The sequence below is a fragment of the Loxodonta africana genome, chromosome 3 (genome assembly GCF_030014295.1).
Source record: "Loxodonta africana isolate mLoxAfr1 chromosome 3, mLoxAfr1.hap2, whole genome shotgun sequence".
Lineage (NCBI taxonomy): Eukaryota > Metazoa > Chordata > Mammalia > Proboscidea > Elephantidae > Loxodonta > Loxodonta africana.
Genome location: NC_087344.1, coordinates 120225281 through 120243729, shown reverse-complemented (window position 1 = coordinate 120243729; position 18449 = coordinate 120225281). Strand labels below are relative to the sequence as shown.

General features: G+C 40.3%; 1 protein-coding gene across 1 annotated transcript in view; it reads right to left on the bottom strand.

Annotated features, from left to right (window-relative positions):
- Window positions 1-18449, bottom strand: part of AK5 (adenylate kinase 5) — a 318482-nt gene that overhangs the window by 132906 nt on the left and 167127 nt on the right. Inside the window, exons 7-8 of the mRNA XM_010591179.2 lie at window positions 7930-8020; window positions 984-1060 (exon numbers count right to left, since the gene is read on the bottom strand). Coding sequence (XP_010589481.1) covers window positions 984-1060; window positions 7930-8020 — 168 coding nt within the window. The remainder of the gene's footprint in view (window positions 1-983; window positions 1061-7929; window positions 8021-18449) is intronic.

The window sequence follows — 18449 nt, the reverse complement described above, 5'->3', positions numbered from 1 at the left end:
AGCAATATAAAGATAAGAATTCCTACTCTCTAGAGATATGAAGAATTTGTGATATAATGATTAAAAAAAAATTTTTTTATCATGATGAACATAAGGAATTTAGCCCAATGTTTAGTATGTATTTATTAAGTGCTTAATAAATGGTATCAATTACCATAAATACATGGTACCTGTTAAATTCCTTGTCAATGTCTTCTTGTCTTGTAAAGCAAAGAAAGCAACTTCATGCTCGTGCAACTAGATTCTGAATAGCCAGCCATTGCATTTGGACAGTGGTCATATCTGGTTGCTTTATTTGTGATATATATTCGTTAAAGACAGAAAAAAAAAAAAAAGCCCAAAAGAGCATGTTCACTTGGCTTTCGCCCATTGCCAAGGAATACAGGTGAGAGGTAGAAGGCAGTTTCAAACATAATCCTTTTTTAAAAAAAATAAGGCCTAATTAGAGAGTTGGATCATTTGCCAACTATTCTGGATCATTAAAATATAGCAGTAGGGAGAGTTTTTCTGCTGAAAGGAAAATGACCCAGACACAGTTCTTTGGTTTTATTCAAAGAGAAAATATATTTAACTTCTTGGCCATATTTTCCTTGGTCATCAGTCCCTTTCAAAGGTCAGAAATAGAAAAGCAGAGAACTGAGCCTGTAGCTGATGCTCAGGAAATGCTGCTGGCTTATTAGCAAAGGGATAGAGACACAGTCAAATTCTTGGGCAACAGAACCTCACTTTCATCCCATGTGTCTTTCGACCCTAAACTTTTCCTTAATTAATTGCTATTTTGGATTTGTGGTTAAGTGAGGGACTAAAGAGTTAAAGTTAGTTAACAAAAGTTGTAGGCTACGATCACTTATCATGGAATATGTTATTAGTTATCTGTAAAAACTTCATAAAATGAAGATTATAATTCTTTTTTTTAATAAAACATTTACGAAGGCTTAAATTAAAAACACTTATACAGAGAAATATTTTTCAGTTTTAATTACCTGATCTTCATAATCAGATCCTGTGTCAATGATCTCTCCAGTGTCCAACATCATGGATGGATCAAGGTCAATTGAACCTAAGATTTGGAAAGAAAAGATTAGCTGGTGGAGGCTGTCTGTGTACGTTTCTAAAGTAAACCATCTCCCACAAGGTTTCCGTATTGTCCTTATGATTACTTTAACTTCACAAACATTTCTGGACTCTCCATCTGCCAGGCACTGTGTCTGAGCTGGAGAGAGAAAACGCAAAGATACTTTGGACGCTGTCTCCACCCCGAAGAAGAAGACACTCTTGTGAGGAGGCCTGATTTGTCAACAGCTAGATTCAGAAACCAAAAAGAATGAGCTACTAATTCTAAGCAGCAGTGGAGGTGATGGTGAAGTTGGGATTCTGCACAGAAGAACTAATCTATGAGCCAGAACTTTAAGGGTGAATAACAGTTGGCCAGGAGGACAAGAGGTTTCAGAGTGTGGAATAGTAGCTGGGGTAGAAGAAACACCATGAGCAAAGAACAGAATGGGAGAAGAGAAAAAGATTTCCAGAAATAAGAAACGTTGAGTTTTCGCACCCCATGAAAACTTGAGAAAATTTTCCTCAATCCTTTGGATCACTATAGTCCCTACAGTGAAAAAAAGTCAAGGTAACTACATGTGGTAATAGATTTTTCCCTAGGTAGTGCAGGTTACAGTAAAACGCTTGCTCATTAATCCCCAAGGCTCAAACTTAAACTGATAATTTTCATAATGGGGCTCCTGAAGAACAACTGATACCTTATCCTCTGTTAATGACTTTCCTGCTGGGAGATATATATTCCTTTACTAACCAGAAAGAATTCACTGCTGCCCATAAAATGCTATGTACCCTGTGTAGAAACAAACAACCCCATATTTCAGTGTAAACTTGGCTTTGCTAAATGATTCTTGGTCAGAATATACAATGAGTAGTGTTTAATGAAGTTGGATTTTTTAGAAGTGAAGAATCTCACACACTTCTCAGATACAGACCTTCCCCAGAGATGTTGCTGTCATACTTTCTCCCCAAAACAGCATCAAAGTGTATCCTCACACAGTCTTTTCTCTTCTCCTATCCCTGCTGTTTCCAAATTGACTAAGCATTGAGCACATTCACAAATTAAGTACTAAGCAGTAGTAACAGCATGGTTCATTGTGTTTGTACCTTTAAAAAGTTTTTAAAGAATGATTAAGTTTCAAAGTGGAGACTCTTGACTCTTCAAACATTTTTGGAAATATAAGCAATCCTAGAGTTGCCGTATATGGTTATATAGGTGTGTACGGCCCAACTCTAAGTGCTGGCAGTCAATCCTCAGAGCAGCCCTTGCCAATCCCCTTGTTAATAAGGTGACTGCTAGAATCCGGGAAGACTCTGATCCAGGCTATCAACAGAATGAGGCTAGAAGAGGGGTTTGGGAGACTTTAACTTTAACATATAGTTTTTAAAATAATGGAATTATATACAATTAAAAATTTTTCTTTTTGCTTTTGGTATTCTTCATATAAGAAGGTTTGTAGGTCGTGTCTTATGACCAAAATACTTCACTGTCCCAAAGCCTAGATGAAGGTCAATTTGCATTTATGTATTGTGAGGTAGTAAAGATCTCAGAAGCAAAACATATATTTTCCCATAATAAAATCATAGACATTTTAGTACCAGTATTTCATAGAATCCTACCCCTTCATTTTACAAAAGAGGAAAATGAGATACAGAGAAATTAAATAACTTGGCCAAGGCCATGCAGAAAATGAATGGAATTGAAAACAGAACCCGTAGCTCCCATTTTGTTTTCTAACACACTGTGCTGCCTCCAAATTCTAAGCAGAAGAAATCCAAATGGCTTTAAAAATATTAGCTTTCACTACAGTACCCTACAGGAGAGGACTTGGAGGAGTATGCCATCTATTCTACATTCTGAGAAAATGAGCAGCGGTGAGCAGCTGATGAGAGGCAGGTCACAGGGTGGCTACAGAAATGAAAGAATCCGTAGTGGGTTCAAGGTGTCTCACCCAGCATGTCACAGTCAATGCTCCCTCCCAGGTGGCTGCTATTGACAGCATCGCTAAAGGTAATGTCAATTTTATTTAGCTTCCATTATCTCCAAAATATGGGTACATTCTACCACTGACTAGTGGAAGTGGTGATAGGTACTTGGATGCAAATGATACCCTTACTTCAGCTGTATTTAGAGTGATTCGTGTGGAGTGAGCAACATGATCTGAACGCAAAGGCTTGTTTAGCATAGATCTGCTTTTAGTTCCTGTGTCCTACTTACTCTGTTTAATTAGAAACTGTACTTGTGATTGTTTTTAAAAAGTACAACATGAAGGGCTCTTAAACAAGCCAGTTAACAGACATTACATATTAATATTCGAAACCAGAACAAGATTATTCGAAAACTATTTTCAGCAATGGTAGAATGAAAAGATCTTTGTTAAAAGAAACACACACTCACAATAAAACTGATGCTAATAAGGAAGAAGATATTGGTTTTCTGAATAAAATGCTTTTAACAGAAATTTTATTGTATCATTAAGGGATGGAATTTCTTGACATGTTGCTCTAGGCAACAGTATTAACGTATCATAGGAGGCAATAGACAAAGAATATCAGTATCAGCTCAGATGATGATTGAATAGCTTTCATTTCTCTCAGCATTGGTTGCTTGGTTTGCTGAAAACAGGGTCTTTAATAATAGTCCAAGGGTTGACATACAAAATAGGGAGGTGAATATAGACATATGTACATATTTTTGCCTCCTTTTTTTGGACTGTTTAATGCATAAAACATCTGCAATGATTTCGTTACTCAAAAAATACACCAAAATGGGACAGTATATTTTGAAAAAAAGTGATAGTATGGTTTTCACTTTTCCCCTATTTAAAAATCTCTCATTTTCTTTTCAGATTTAAAAATATCCTTTCTATAGATAATGAAGAAAGGTTCCAAAAAGCTAGGAGCTGAAATATAGAACCCCAGAACCCCACAGAGAGTGCCATGTCACTAGTTTTAGATGTAGAATGGTCTTTAGAAATATTATTTTCAGGTCGTCTCCTTAAATTTAATTGGGAGGATGACACCAATCGGCTTTAGAGGTGGGCTAATCATATTGCTTTCTGGGACAATTTTACATACCTTTTTCCTCCCAGTGGGTTTTCAATCTGAAGTTTTAGGAAGATCCTCCTCCCACTTCTAGTACCAAATAAAGAGACACTCCTGTGATGCAGAGCTACTTGGACAGGAAGGACATCTGTTTATAAATAAGACTCTGGTAACATTTCATCTGCCCCTCTTTTTTTTTCTCTAAGGAAAGCAATTTTTGTCTTGTTCTGTCTCTTCTACTAAACTGCAACCTGCTTGAGGGTACGGCTGTATTTCATCTCCAAATCTAAGGACAAAGCTTAAAAATTGTATGCATGCAACAAATATATGCACCATGACTAGGAACCCTGGTGGTGCAGTGGTTAAAGCACTCGCTGCTAACCAGAAGGTTGGCAGTTCAAACAAACCAGCTGTTCCACAGGAAAAAAAAGTGGCAATCTGCTTCTGTAAAGATTTACACCCTTGGAAGCTCTATGGGGCAGTTCTACCCTGTCCTATAGGGCACAAAAAAAGAGTAAAAGGATATTATATTTGACCTTTGCATATCTTGACCTCATTCATTTGCTCTAAAAAAAAAAAAACCTGCTGCCGTTGAGTCCATTCCAACTCATAGCGACCGTATAGGGCAGATTAGAGTTGCCCCGTAGGGTTTCCAAGGAACAGCTGGTGGATTCGAACTGCCAACCTTTTGGTTAGCAGCTGAGCTCACTTGCTCTACAAACATTAAATACCTCTTAAGTGCCAGACCTACATTCCCCAAAACCAAAAACCCAAACCCACTGCATCGATTCCAACTCATAGTGACCCTGTAGGACAGAGTAGAACTGCCCCCTAGAGTTTTCCTATAGGGCAGTTCTAATCTGTCCTATAGAGTTGCTATGAGTCTCAATCGACTCTATGGCTACAGGATTTTTTTTTTTTTAATCTTTACAGGAACAGATTGCCTCATCTTTCTCCCGCTGGTGGGTTTGAACCACTGACCTGTCAGTTAACAGCTGAGAGCTTTTAACCATTGTGCCCCCAGGGCTCTTTAGACCTACATTAAACCAAACAAAAAAAACCAAACCCAGTGCCGTCAAGTCGATTCCAACTCATAGCGACCCTATAGGACAGAATAGAACTGCCCCCCAGAGTTTCCAAGGAGCACCTGGCGGATTCAAACTGCTGTCCCTTTGGTTAGCAGCCGTAGCACTTAACCACTACGCCACCAGGGTTTCCAGACATTAGGCACTGAGAATCCAGCCCTGATTCTAACAGGGTGGAAAGTGTTACTAACGATTTGCATCAAAATTCCTTTGAGAAAGAGCACTATATTTATTTTGAAAAATCTCTTTCAGGGACTTGGGTATTGGAAGACTTTATGGATAAGAAGGGGAGAAGAGAATTTCTGGTTACCCCAGGATCAGGGCAGGGGGAGGAAGGAAGACAGAGAAGGAGAGTAGAAGTAGATTTAAGAAAATGGGGAAAGTTGTGTTGTTAAGAGGAGCCCTGGTGGCGCAGTGGTTAAGTGCTTGGCTGCTAACCGCAAGGTCTGCAGTTCAAACCCATGAGCCCCTCCGCAGGAGAAAGATGTGGCAGTCTGCTACCATACAGATTTATAGCCTTGGAAATCCTATGGGACAGTTCTGCTCTGTCCTGTAGGGTCACTATGAGTTGGAATGCACTCGACAGCAATGGGTTTGGTTTGGTTTGGTGTTGTGTTGTGTAAGGTGTAGTCTCTCCCTGTGATCTCTCAAATCCTCAGCAAAGACACTAACTTACATATAGCCTTTCCAGTGTGCCAGCCACATGCTTTATAAGCATAAACATTTATGCTTCATGACGATTTTGTGAGCTCAGTGCTGTTATTATTCCCTTTTTATAGATGAGGAAACTGAGGCCCAGAGACTTTGAGCGTGTGTCCAGATGGCTCTGCTGGAAGCATTAGTGGAGCACTCCCTAGAGGAGGACAAAGTGCAGAAGGAGCTTGAAGGGTGAAGAGGTGCAAAGGAATGGGCTTCCATGAGAAGAGGCTTGGAGGCACACAAATGCACAGTCTTCTCTGGAGCCAAAGAAAACCCAGCATGGGCTGTGATTTAACATGCTCAGAGGAATGGCCCAGCTGAGGTGGCCAGCTGGGAAAGAAAGGGCTGAAGTGTCACCTTCTATGAGATAGGCACGGTGTAGGAGCTGGGAAACAGTGGTTAAAACAACCAACCAGTACATACTCTATGTCCTCATGAAGACTTGCTCCTTAATAAGGGAAACAGGTTTTAAACAAACAATCATATGCCTAATTATATAATTACAATTGTATAAACACCCTGAAGAAAAAGTACAGGCTAATGTGCAAGGGTATAATGGGTTGCCTAATCTAGTCTGGGATGGACTCTGAGACAGCCACTTGAGGAAATCACATTTAAACTGAGACACAAGGTAAGACTTGGCCAAGTGAAGGATGTGGCCCGGAGTTGGGAGAATGGAGGGATGCAAAAGGGGACAAGGGGCTCAAGGAACAAGAAGAAGAGGTGCGAATGGCCAGAGGCAGACGGGGACTTGAGGCATTCAAGGAGTGGAGGGGGCTGGTGTGGGTGAACAGAGAGAGGCGGGAGGTGACGCTGTCGAGGTGACAGACCACTGTAGGGAAGCTAAGGACTTGGCGCTTTCTGCTATGCTAAGGGCGCTGCTACCCAGCCTGCAGGAAAGTCACTGAAGGGTTTTGTCAGAGAAGCAGGATGATCAGCGCTGCATTCTAGGAGGATCCCCATGGCAGCCACAGAGTTCATGAAAGATGGAGAGGCCTGTAATAACGCAGGGAAGGAATAACAAAACCTTCAATGATGCAGTGGGAATAGAGAAGGACTGGGTTTCCACAGTGTCCCTGAGAAATAATGAGGGCAAGAACATTTTTGCCTGGCTCTCTGAAGAAATGTCAGGGTGAGAGAAAAAGAATTGAAAGCCATTCACATGGAGGTGATATCAGAGCTATGGAGCAGCTGAGATTCTGCAAAGAGAGAGAGAGTTCAGAGAGAAATGAAGAGTGGAAGGATGGAACCCAGGGTTGACAGTTCACACAGCAGAGGCCACAGGCATGGCTTGTTTAATTGGATGAGTCAGCAAAATTTACAAGCCAGAGAGCTCACCTACAAATGCAGGTTCTGTTTTATTTTGAAAGATAGGAAGATCCAGCAATATAAGCCCATTCTTTAACGGCAACAATAGCCTGGTGCTGCATAGTAGCTGCACCCTTCATGGGAGGGATTATTTATTTCTAGTTTACCACAGCCCCTCCAGTCTTACTTCATTCAGCAAAGGGTTGTTATAGATAGAATAGGTTTGTTTTGAGGCTGGGCAGAACCAAGCCTGCAGAGGTATCAGGAGTGGAAGGGCGCTACCAAAAGTCTGAGAAAGCACTAAGTACAGACTCCTCCATTCATAAGCTTGGGGCACAGAGAGGAAACAGTAGGCCCCTGGAAACCAGTGCTATGGGCCTGCCCCTGTGTACTCTACCAAGGCAACTTCAAGAGAACAAGGACATAGCACCTGCCCTCAGGCAGCTCACCATTAACAGGGACCACCACAGCCACAACACTACAAGACAAGACCACTCTGGAGAAGTACCACAGGAGAGGAGCAAAGAAAGTGCTGGAGAGTTTAAAGAAGGGCAGTCTAAATCAGCTCCTCCACTCTGCTGTAATAGCAAGCTGAGGGTACCTAGCAGGTAGATATTTGTTCCTAGAGGTAGTTATTTTTAAAGCCTGTTCTAAATAAAATATTAACCATTTATACAAATCCCCAGACATTTGGCAGATGATCACGGTGTACTGTTGCCCAGAGAACACAGTGACTTACCTGCTGCAGCCTCTTTGTTAGGAAATAACTTGCTGTTGACTGCCACACTGATGTCATAGAACACCTCATCCTCATTTCGGTCTGCATCAAACTGGAGGAAAGGAAAACAGACGGCTTTGGAATATGAGAATATATAAATTAGTTCATTCCAAAATACAACGAGCATGCATTACACAATCGCATCTCTAACGAAGCAGGACAAGAAGAATTCAAGCATTCGAATCTTTAATCAGGCATCTGAGTGTTTTTAAAGTCCAGACCTCATCTCAAACAGAAGAGGGTATTGAGTAAATGTACAGTCACTTATGGTTAAGAAAGGCCATAGTACACTATTTTCTTAATTTATAAATCACGTTTTAGAAAAAAATGATAAGTGAAATTTGCTTTCTGGCTCTTTTTCCAATTAAAAAAAACAAATAAATTACCCTGAGAATATGGCCCCCAGGCACCCTTTTACTTCAGTAACGAAGTCACTTCCGAGGTTCACCTTTCATCCAAAGATTAGACAGGCCCATAAAACAAAATGAGACTAAATGGGCACACTTGCCCAGGAGCAAGGACTAGAAGGCAGGAGGGGACAGGAAAGCTGGCAATAGGGAACCCAAGACTGAGAAGGGAGAGTGTTGACATGCTGTGGGGTTGTTAACCATACTAACTGTTTAATGAGAAGCTAGTTTGTTCTGTAAACCTTCATCTACAGCATAATAATAATAATAATAAATAAGTATATAAAACCATGAAAATACACAGTTCTCAACAACAGGGGGAAATATTTTCTAATTTATTGTTAATAAAAGAAAGCACTCCTAAACCAAACAATCTTTAGATACTATAGTTGTAACAAAAGTTACAGATTTAAATATTTATTTTACCATTATCTAAAATTCACATTTTAAATATTTTAAAATAATCTGTGGCTTATATTTATGAATCCCATCTTTTCCAAGGAGTTCAGTGGTTTGTTTAATACTTTTTTCTCTTTAGTTTTTTAAACAGCTTGATTAAGTTATAACTGATATATAGGAAGCTGCACATATTAAAGGTGTATAATTTGATAAGTTTTGACATATGGATACAGCTGTGAAGCTATCGCTAAAATCAAAATAGTGAACATATGTATGACCCCCCAAAGTTTCCTTATACCCCTTGGTAATTCTTTCACCCTGCCCCTCTCCCCAGGTAACCACTGATCTGCTTTCTACAACTATAGATTACCTTGCATTTTCTAGAATATTATGTAAGTAGAATCTTACAGTATGCAACTTTTTTTTTTCTGGATTCTTTCACACAGCACAATTATTTTGAGATTCATCCAAGTTATTGCACAGACATTTCATTCATTTTTATTGCTGAGTTGTATTCCACTGTATGGATACACTCTGAATCCCATCCTGGGTATTTTTCCTCTCAGATATTGTAGTTTCCATCTCTGGACTTTTGAATTGAGTCTTTGTTTTTTTTTAAATCTTTCATATTTCTATTTAAGATTTTGAACATCTGGAATATAATTATAATAACCGTTTTAATGTCCTTCTCTGCTAATTCTAACATCTGTGGCAGTTCTGAGATGGCTCTGACTGATTTTTTCCCTCTTTACAGGGTGTATTTTCCTGTTTCTTTGCATGCCTGATTAATTTTTTACTGTCAATTTTTCATTGCTGGGTGCTGGATATTTTTGTATTTCTATAAATATTTGTTCTGAGATGCAGTTTAGTTGCCTTGGAAACAGTTTGATCCCTTCAGGTCTTACTTTTAAGATTTGTTAGGGTGGACCAGAGCAGTGCTTAGTTTAGTGCTAATTAGTAGACAACCTTGTTTGCTGAAAGTGAAGAGGACTTGAACAACTTACTGATGAACATGAAAGACCACAGCCTTCTGTATGGATTACACCTCAATATAAAGAAGCAAAAATCCTTACAACTGGACCAATAAGCAACATCATGATGAATGGAAAAAAAGACTGAAGTTGTCAAGGATTTCATTTTGCTTGGATCCACAATCAACATCCATGGAAACAGCGGTTGAGAAATCAAAAGACATACTGCATTAGGCAAATCTGCTGCAAAAGACCTCTTTAAAGTGTTGAAAAGCACATATGTCACCTTGAAGACTAAGGTGCACTTGACCCAAGCCATGGTGTTTTCAATTGTGTCATATGCATGTGAAAACTGGACAATGAATAAGTAAGACCAAAGAAGAACTGACGTCTTTGAATTGTGGTGTTGGAGAATATTGAATACGTTATGGACTGCCAAAAGAATGAACAAATCTGTCTTGGAAGAAGTACAACCAGAGTGCTCCTTGGAAGCAAGAATGGTGAGACTATGTCTCACATACTTTGGATGTATTGTCAGGAGGGATCAGTCCCTGGAAAAGGACAACATGCTTAGTAAAGTAGAGGGTCAGTGAAAAAGAGGAAGACCCTCAGTGAGATGGATTGACATACTGGCTGCAACAATAGGCTCAAGCATACAAATGATTGTGGGGATGGCGCAGGACTAGGCAGTGTTTCATTCTGTTGTACATAGGGTCACTATGAGTCAGAACCGACTAGATGGCCCCTAACAACAACAGCAACAATTCCCCACTTTTGAGACAGGACACTTCTAAGGGCTCTCCCCAGTGCCTTGTGAATTGAGAGATTTCAGTCTGCCAGGGGACTAAAGAGAGGCATTTATCTGCTGGCTCCTTTTGGTCTTCCGTGTTTTGTTTTACTTATGAGGTATTAAGTTCCCCTATCCTATCTCCTCACTTCTTGGTTGTGTTGCCCCGCCCTTCTAGGCAGCCACTGAGAAGCCAGCTCCCATGCCCTATGACCCAACATATCATCTGAATCTAGAAGTGCTGAAAGCAGCCAGAGACCCTGTATGCTTGGTCAACTTGGACCTGGCTGCTGGCTCTGCAGTGGACATGACAGAGGATGTGCCGAAGCTCAACCCTCAGCCCAGAAGAACCAGCTGGGCATGTGAGCAATGTTGGAGATGCAGTGACAGGCAGGGCACTGGTGACCAGGTTCTCCATCCTCCAAGCAACTGAGGCCTGGGGGGCATATGGGGCCATGCGGGTCTGGGGAGGCATAAAAACTGGGCAGCTTAAAATTCAGATAAAGCCCGATTTGAATTTTCACTTACCCCACTTTAGCACTAAAAAAAAAAAAAAAAAAAAAAATTTTTAGAGCAACTTATTTCCTCTGTTCTCACATTTATAAAATGGAGATGATAATACCCACCTTAAAGGCATGTTGTGAGAACTAAAGAGATAATATATTTAATACACCAGCACAGAGCCTGGCATAAAATGTAGTCCTTCTTCTTTTTTTGAGTCCCTAGGGCTGAGGGAGTATATCCTTAAGATCTTTGCTTCTGCAGTGCACGCACCCATGCACACACACTCTTGTTTGTAACCTTGAGGGTGTGGAGTCAGTAATACAAAAGACTTAGAGACTTCTAGGACATCTTACAGCCTCCAACTGATTTGAACAAGGCTATTTTTAGTTCCAGCACAGAGTAAAGTACCTGATAGTTCAATCCAAAAGGCAAAAGATAAAACGCTATTCATGAAATCACTTAAATATTTACTGAGTAACTCCTCTGAGTTAGGTGGATTCTTTGACTACCGAAATTTTTGGATGGATGAACATGGAGTCAGGAGGAAGACATATGACATCCACGTAGCCAACTCAACCCTGGAATGATGCAGATGTTGGTGAAGCTAATTTACTCCTGTATTAGGACCACAGAATTCAATTCAGACTTCTTCATTTTCTGTAGCATCCCACTTCCACTACTCCAGGACTGGTGCGGGACTCTTTTTTTCCATCCTTCTGGCAAGTATGATGGTGTGGGAACCCTGGAGAGCATTCTGATTGGGTACTATCAGAACAATTGCCACCTAATTGGCAAATATTTTTAGAAAATTGTAACAGTGTTGGAGAGGTGTGAAAGGAGAGAACTGGCTCTTAAATCAACACTCATTTATTATTTATTTCTGCACAAATCATACACACCAGCATTTCTCAACCAGAAGTGATTTTGCCCCCAGGGAAATCTGGCAATGTGGAGAGACATTTTTGGTTGTCGTAACTGGTGGGGGAAGAGAAAAGTTACTTACCAGGTGTCCTGCTAAATATACTGCAGTGCACAGGACAGTTGCCCCTTGCCCCTTCCCTCCCCCGCACCAAAGAATGATCTGGTTAAAAATGACAGCAGTGCCAAAGTTGGGATACTAATATACATCAAGGTATTCTTGGCTTTTGGTTTTTAAATAATGTTTTGAAACTCAAGCACAGTTTCTTTCTTTTTTTTTTTTTTTAAGAAAAAGGTTTTGAGTTGCAAGAATCTGGGTTAACTTCAAAACACATGGGCTAGTAGAAGTGAGAATGCTGCACGGATAACATAGGTGAAGAGTGATGAGGGTTCCTAGGAACAGAAGTCTATTTACATCTCATGGGTGAGAAAAAGCCTCAGCGTGGAGATGTAATTGTATGACACTAGGAGCCCTGGTGGCTCAGTGGTTAAGAGCTCACCTGCTACCCAAAAGGTCAGCAGTTCGAATGCACCAGCCACTCCTTGGAAACCCTATGGAGCAATTCTAACTGGCCCTATAGGGTCGCTATGAGTTGGAATTGACTTGACAGCAACGGGTTTGGTTTTTTTTAAGACTAGATAATGCCTGAGGTTGATCCTCGCTCTGAAATTCTGTGATCAGATGGGCACTTCATCCTTTAGGTAACTGTTGTTTAGTGTCTAGCTGTTTTATGAAAATTATTTTCTTATTCTGAGGGAAAGAACTCACAGAGGACATGCTCTGCATAATCTGTTTTATGTCATTTAATGTAAGAGGGCTGGGGAGGTCAATTGGAAATTTCAAGTGAAATGCTTACCAAATTCCCTAGTTCACTCGCAACACATGTTTTAATTTGAATAACAAACGTTGTAACAGCTTTCAAATGCATACAAAATGTATCTGGAGAAGGACTGGAAATTATAGGAGAGGGAGTAGAATTAGGCACCATCTGAGGAGAAAATGACAGCGATGGTTTGCATTTTTAATGGCAAAAATGAGTTTTTGTTTTTGTTTTCTTTGGGCTTTGATTTTCAGGCAACAGACTGCCTAAATCTTCTCCATAGAGGCAAGGCTTCCCTCATTCTTACTTCAGCTAGCTAGGAATAATTAAAAAACAAAAACAAAACCCAAACCTGTTGTCGTGGAGTCAATTCCAACTCATAGTGACCCTGTACGACAGAGGAGAACTGCCCCACAGGATTTCTAAAGCTGTAAATCATCACGGAAGCAGACTGCCACATCTTTCTCCCATGGAGTGGCTGGTGGGTTCCAACCACCGACCGAGCGCTTTAACCACTGTACCACCAGGGTTCAAGCTAGCTAGGAATACTAAGTCTAAAAACTATTCTGAATAGACTGGCAAGGGAGGATGCCAGTTCATTCACTCTTTCGAATTCCAAATTTCAGTAAACTTGGGTCTGTCTCCCATTTTTTTCTCTTCTTCATCAGTGGAGGAGAAAATAAATTGGTCCCGTTATTAGTGTTGCTTCAGTTTTATATATCCCATAAGTATCCTCTGAGCAACAAACCAGTTTCTTGAAAAATTTACTTCTCCCTTGTCTCATGAAAGAGATTTCAATTAAGCGCTCTCTCCACTGGTAGGTTTCATTACTTGCTACTAGAGGTCCCCCGACATGCAAGTAATTGGCCCTTCAAATTTTCTCTTTTATGTGTTTGGAGACTTCATTCTAAAAGATTGATTTGTTGGTGTTCTCTTTTCATTGACTTTGTTTCACTCCAACAAAAATTGGAGCTTGTACTAAAACGATAATAATTAAAAAACTCGTGGTGACTGGAGTGAAATCTAGTTATCAGTAAGGGAGTGATGACTGTTGATATTACTCTGAAGAACTGTTTCTAAAACTTCACAGAGAAGCACCCAAGGGAAATTGGTGGGGTGTGGGGACAATACTCTGAATGAGGAAGCCAAATTAATCCCATGATTTTTTGTTTTCATATTCTAAAGACTCTTCCCTCCCTTTTTTAAAAATTTATTTTTGGTGGCAATGTACACAACCAAACACACCTCCCTTCACAATTTCTACATGTTCAGTTTAATGACATGGGTTGCATACTTCACAATGTGTCACCATTTCACTACCTCTACCCATATCATTATATCACTTATTAATTTAGACTCTGCTGCTTAAAGTTATCATCTGTGCTTTACATTAACTGTTGTCAGTTTGAACTCACATAGATATTTCTTTAAAAAGAGCACAATGCTGACATCAAACATTCTTTACTAATTTAGCTAAGGAGTTGTTTAGTTTAAAGACGACTTCAGAGGATAATTTTGCGTAATGGTATAAAGATTTTCTCAGGGTGACAGATTTGGGGGTTCCTCCAGCCTCAATAGTAAGTCTAGTCAATCCCATGTTTAATGGGCATAATTCCTGTTGTATGGCCTACTGAACTCAGCTGTGTAGAACATATTATTTCTCAACAGAATTAGGGCAAAACATGAAAAAAGTTCTAAAAACAGACATGACTGGTATGCAAAGTGATGACTTCAGGGTACTTGAAAGCTGTGGATATCTGAGTAGAAGACTTGTTTCCTCAGCCTTCTGCACTGAATCTTTATTTCATTGGATATTCAGATTATAGACAGCATCTGGAAGATTTTGTTCAGAAAAAGCCAACACATAAAGAGATTCCACAGAAAAATGCTGCAGTATTTATGAAGTGTTTTAAGAAAAATTTCTCCCTGAACTTGAACACCTTAACAATGTAATAAGGACTTCGGCTTATGCCGTTATAAAGACTTTAAAAAGAGGCTAAACCAAGATAATTTTGATTACTGTTACTATAGTAGAGACCTAGTGACACAATGGTTAAGAGCAATGGCTGCTAACCAAAAGGTTGGCAGTTTGAATCCACCAGCCACTCCTTGGAAACCCCATGGGGGTTTCTGTCCTATAGATTTGCTATGAGTTGGAAATAACTCAACAGCAATGTTTTTAATTTTTTTCACTACAGTAGCTCAGAGAGCATTTTTCACAATCTTCATCAGTACTCGACAACAAAGGGCTCTAAAAAAAGCACCAGGTAATGTTACCATTTATTGAGACCTACTATGTGCCAGGCACTCACTGCATTTGATATCTTCTTTATATACTTTTTTCACATTCCCCACCATAATAAAGGAGAATCATCATCCTCATCTTACACATTAAACAATGGAGCCACAGAGAGGTTCAACAACTTGTCCAAGATCACGTAAGTGGCTGAGCCAGGATCCAAGCCAATACCTGTCTATATCAAACTGCGAGCCCCGACAGCTGAGCACCTGCAGAACAAAGCAGGGATTTTGGATGTACTCTCAGGGTGGATCCCCAAGGATTCTCAGAAGCCAAGCTGGGTCCAGATGAAATATACTCAGATATTCTTTATCTTATTCCTCATTTGGGGGCCATAATAGATGATTTTATTTCTCTGCATGACACATGTACCCTTGCAGGTAGCTGTGGCTGTTGGCAGGAGAGCCTCTCTACAGGCTGGCCAGGAGCAGGGACAGGCAAAGCTGACCATAAGATACAGATGAGTTCCTAGCTCCCTAGGGAGCTCTCTGGGGGGTTTTAGCTTAAAGCTGTCATATTTCACAAGCAAACTGGCTACTGCTCAGCAATCTTCTTTGTCTATTGTTGACTGTAGTTGCACTCTTCACAGCAGCCTTCAAAAACTTCCCTCTGCTAGCAACCCTGCCTTTTTGTTTATTAAGAGGATTAAGGCCATCCAGCACTGATTCTGTTTTCTCCACATCACGATTCAATCTCTTCAGGAATCAAATGAAAAGTAGGCTTTCTATTTTACAAGAGCCCTCTGGGGTTAGAGAATAGATTTCTGCTAAGGGCCCATCTCTGGCCTGGCACTTCTTTTAGAAGCTACTTCTGGTTCCGTCCTAGGGCTCCACCCAGCTCCTACAAGCACGAGGCCCAGCTCAGGGCATCTGGACACATCCCAGCCAGGGATCCGGCACTCCCTGGTCCGCTCGATTGAGGGAGGGCCTTCAGAGTTCCTGGCTCTGGTTATCTCATTAGGGGATGAAGGACCCAAAGCTAGAACACCCACAACAGGAAGGGAGAGGACAGGTCCTAAGTCACGCAAGAGGTTGCTGATGAGAGAGAAGGGACAAAGTAAAGAATCCAAGCAGGTGGTAGGAATCAAGGTCTAGAACAATTTTTGAGCTTAAGGGCAGGTGGCTGTATTGGCTTCTTATTTAAATTTTGCAGTCTCAGGTATAACCCTAGAGCAGATATCCTTAGTCTAGCCAGTGTCCAGATCATGAGCAGACATCAAGCACTGTAATATTCTGCTTGCTGATCTGTGGGCACTGGGATAGAACACTTTTAAAATCATGTTGCTACAGAAAGCACATACAAGATACACACGTTCTAATGGACATAGCTAAAATAAAACCCTATTTAGTATATGCCAAAAGGATTTAAGATTTTATCAAGATGATACTGATTAAATAGTGCATTGTGCGTCTTACTCACGAGTTAACTAAGAAATAGGTAAATGCCCAGGAAATAGGTTGATATAATGGATTTTGTCAAATAAATGAACTTGCAGAATGCATCTTGGGATCAATATTGATTCTATGCAATCTCCTATACTACCTATAGGATGCAATGCAATTCAGTAAAGATTTATTGAGCACCTACTTTGTGCCAGGTATTGTACTGGGCAGTGCAGATACACAGAAGGAAGATTAACTCATGTGAGCTTTTCTGTACTTATGAAGGCATCAAAGAAGAGCTAAAATACTTTGAAAAATATTAATAAAGAAAAGGTTAAAAGAAGAAAGTAAAGAAGGAAATAAAAGATGCTCATTGTAGATAAGAACCACATTGCATGTTTCCTATTTTTTTTCTACTGAACCTAGCAGAATTCTGAGCTCAGCGGTTAGACAACACATACTCATCAAACTGAATTAACCAGAAAATTCAATTAATTAAAATGCCCTTTTCCCTTCCTATTTTCTCTTCTTCCTCTCTCCTCCCAGCATTCCAGTAATTTGAGGCTTTACAAAACTACAAGGTAGTGGGATGAAGATTTAAATCTCTGCCAAGAAGGCTTCCATATTAAAGACTCTATTAGAGTCTCAGAAGTCAAATTTTAGCCCCATGTGACATCTGGTACCTTTCTTAATTATAGGCTCCATTCTCTCCAATATGCAAGTGTCTCCCTGCTACGGAGCCCTAAGTGGTACCCAGGGAGCCTGAAGAAACTGCTGTGCTGCCGAATGCCAGATATCTGACTGGAGGTTAATTTAGGCCCTGGAAGATCAACCTCATTATGCTTTCTTTTCTTTTCTGTCCTTTTATGTTTTTTAACTTTCTTTGCTGCAATGTTGGCTTTTATTTACCATGGCCAAATATGGTCAGTTCATAATTGTGTAGAAGGTTCAATGGAGATCAAGTGGGATAAAAGAGAAGAGCTTTGAAAATAAAACGAACATAGGACATTACAATGAAACTCATCACTAACAATGTAGAAAAAAGGTTTGGATTTTAAATCAGATTCCTTTTCAGTGAATACACACATCCACTTTTACCGATAATGACACAGATTGTCTCTCCCTTTACCTTCGTTAGAACAGCATATAATATTTGTGAAACTCATCTTATTGAAACATTCATTTTGGATAGTAAAATGGCTGCTGGAAGAGTCAACCTACTCCATGGAGAAGTGGACACAGAGTAAGTGTGACTGGGAAAGTTATTTAGTTCAGAATCAAAGATGGTGATGTTTCCACCTGCATGGAGTTTAAAGTCAAGGTCGAGAGGCTTTTCTGTAAACCACCAATCATAATTCAGTGTAGGGAGTGCTGTGATGGGGATGCACATGGGGTACCTTTGCACATCTGGTGATGGGGGGCAGGTGGATGCTGTGGGGTTTGTGTGATGATGATCAGAGAAGATTTTCTATGGAGCCTGATACATGAGCCAATTTCTGAGCAACATATGAGACTAAGCAAAATGAAGAAAGAAAAGGAAGGGCATCCCAGGCAGGGGGAATGGCAATAAGAAGGCACGAAGGTATGAAAGGCCTAATTTCTGTGAAGAAAACAAGAGTGCCTTCTGCCTTGGGGTCTTGGGATTCTTCTGAGAATAGAGGGGGTGATTTATCTTCTTGGTTCTGAGGTTATCTGAAACCGTTTTTGAGGTTTTTAAGTCCAATAGGTTTTTATCTACTCTCTATGAGAAATCCCTGGCATGGGCTTGCAGGGAGTAAGTGAGTGTGTGTGTGTGTGTACATAAGCACACGCACACATACAAATGTAACAGGTGAGCTCATGTGTGGGACAGTAGCTACCATTTACTGAGCACTTACTTTATGCTAGGCAATAGGCAAAGCATTTTGCAAACGTCTCAATTAAATCTCAGGACGACCATGAGTTATCACTCTCCCAAGGGAATAGTTGGTTCTGAGAGGTAAATATACTCAGG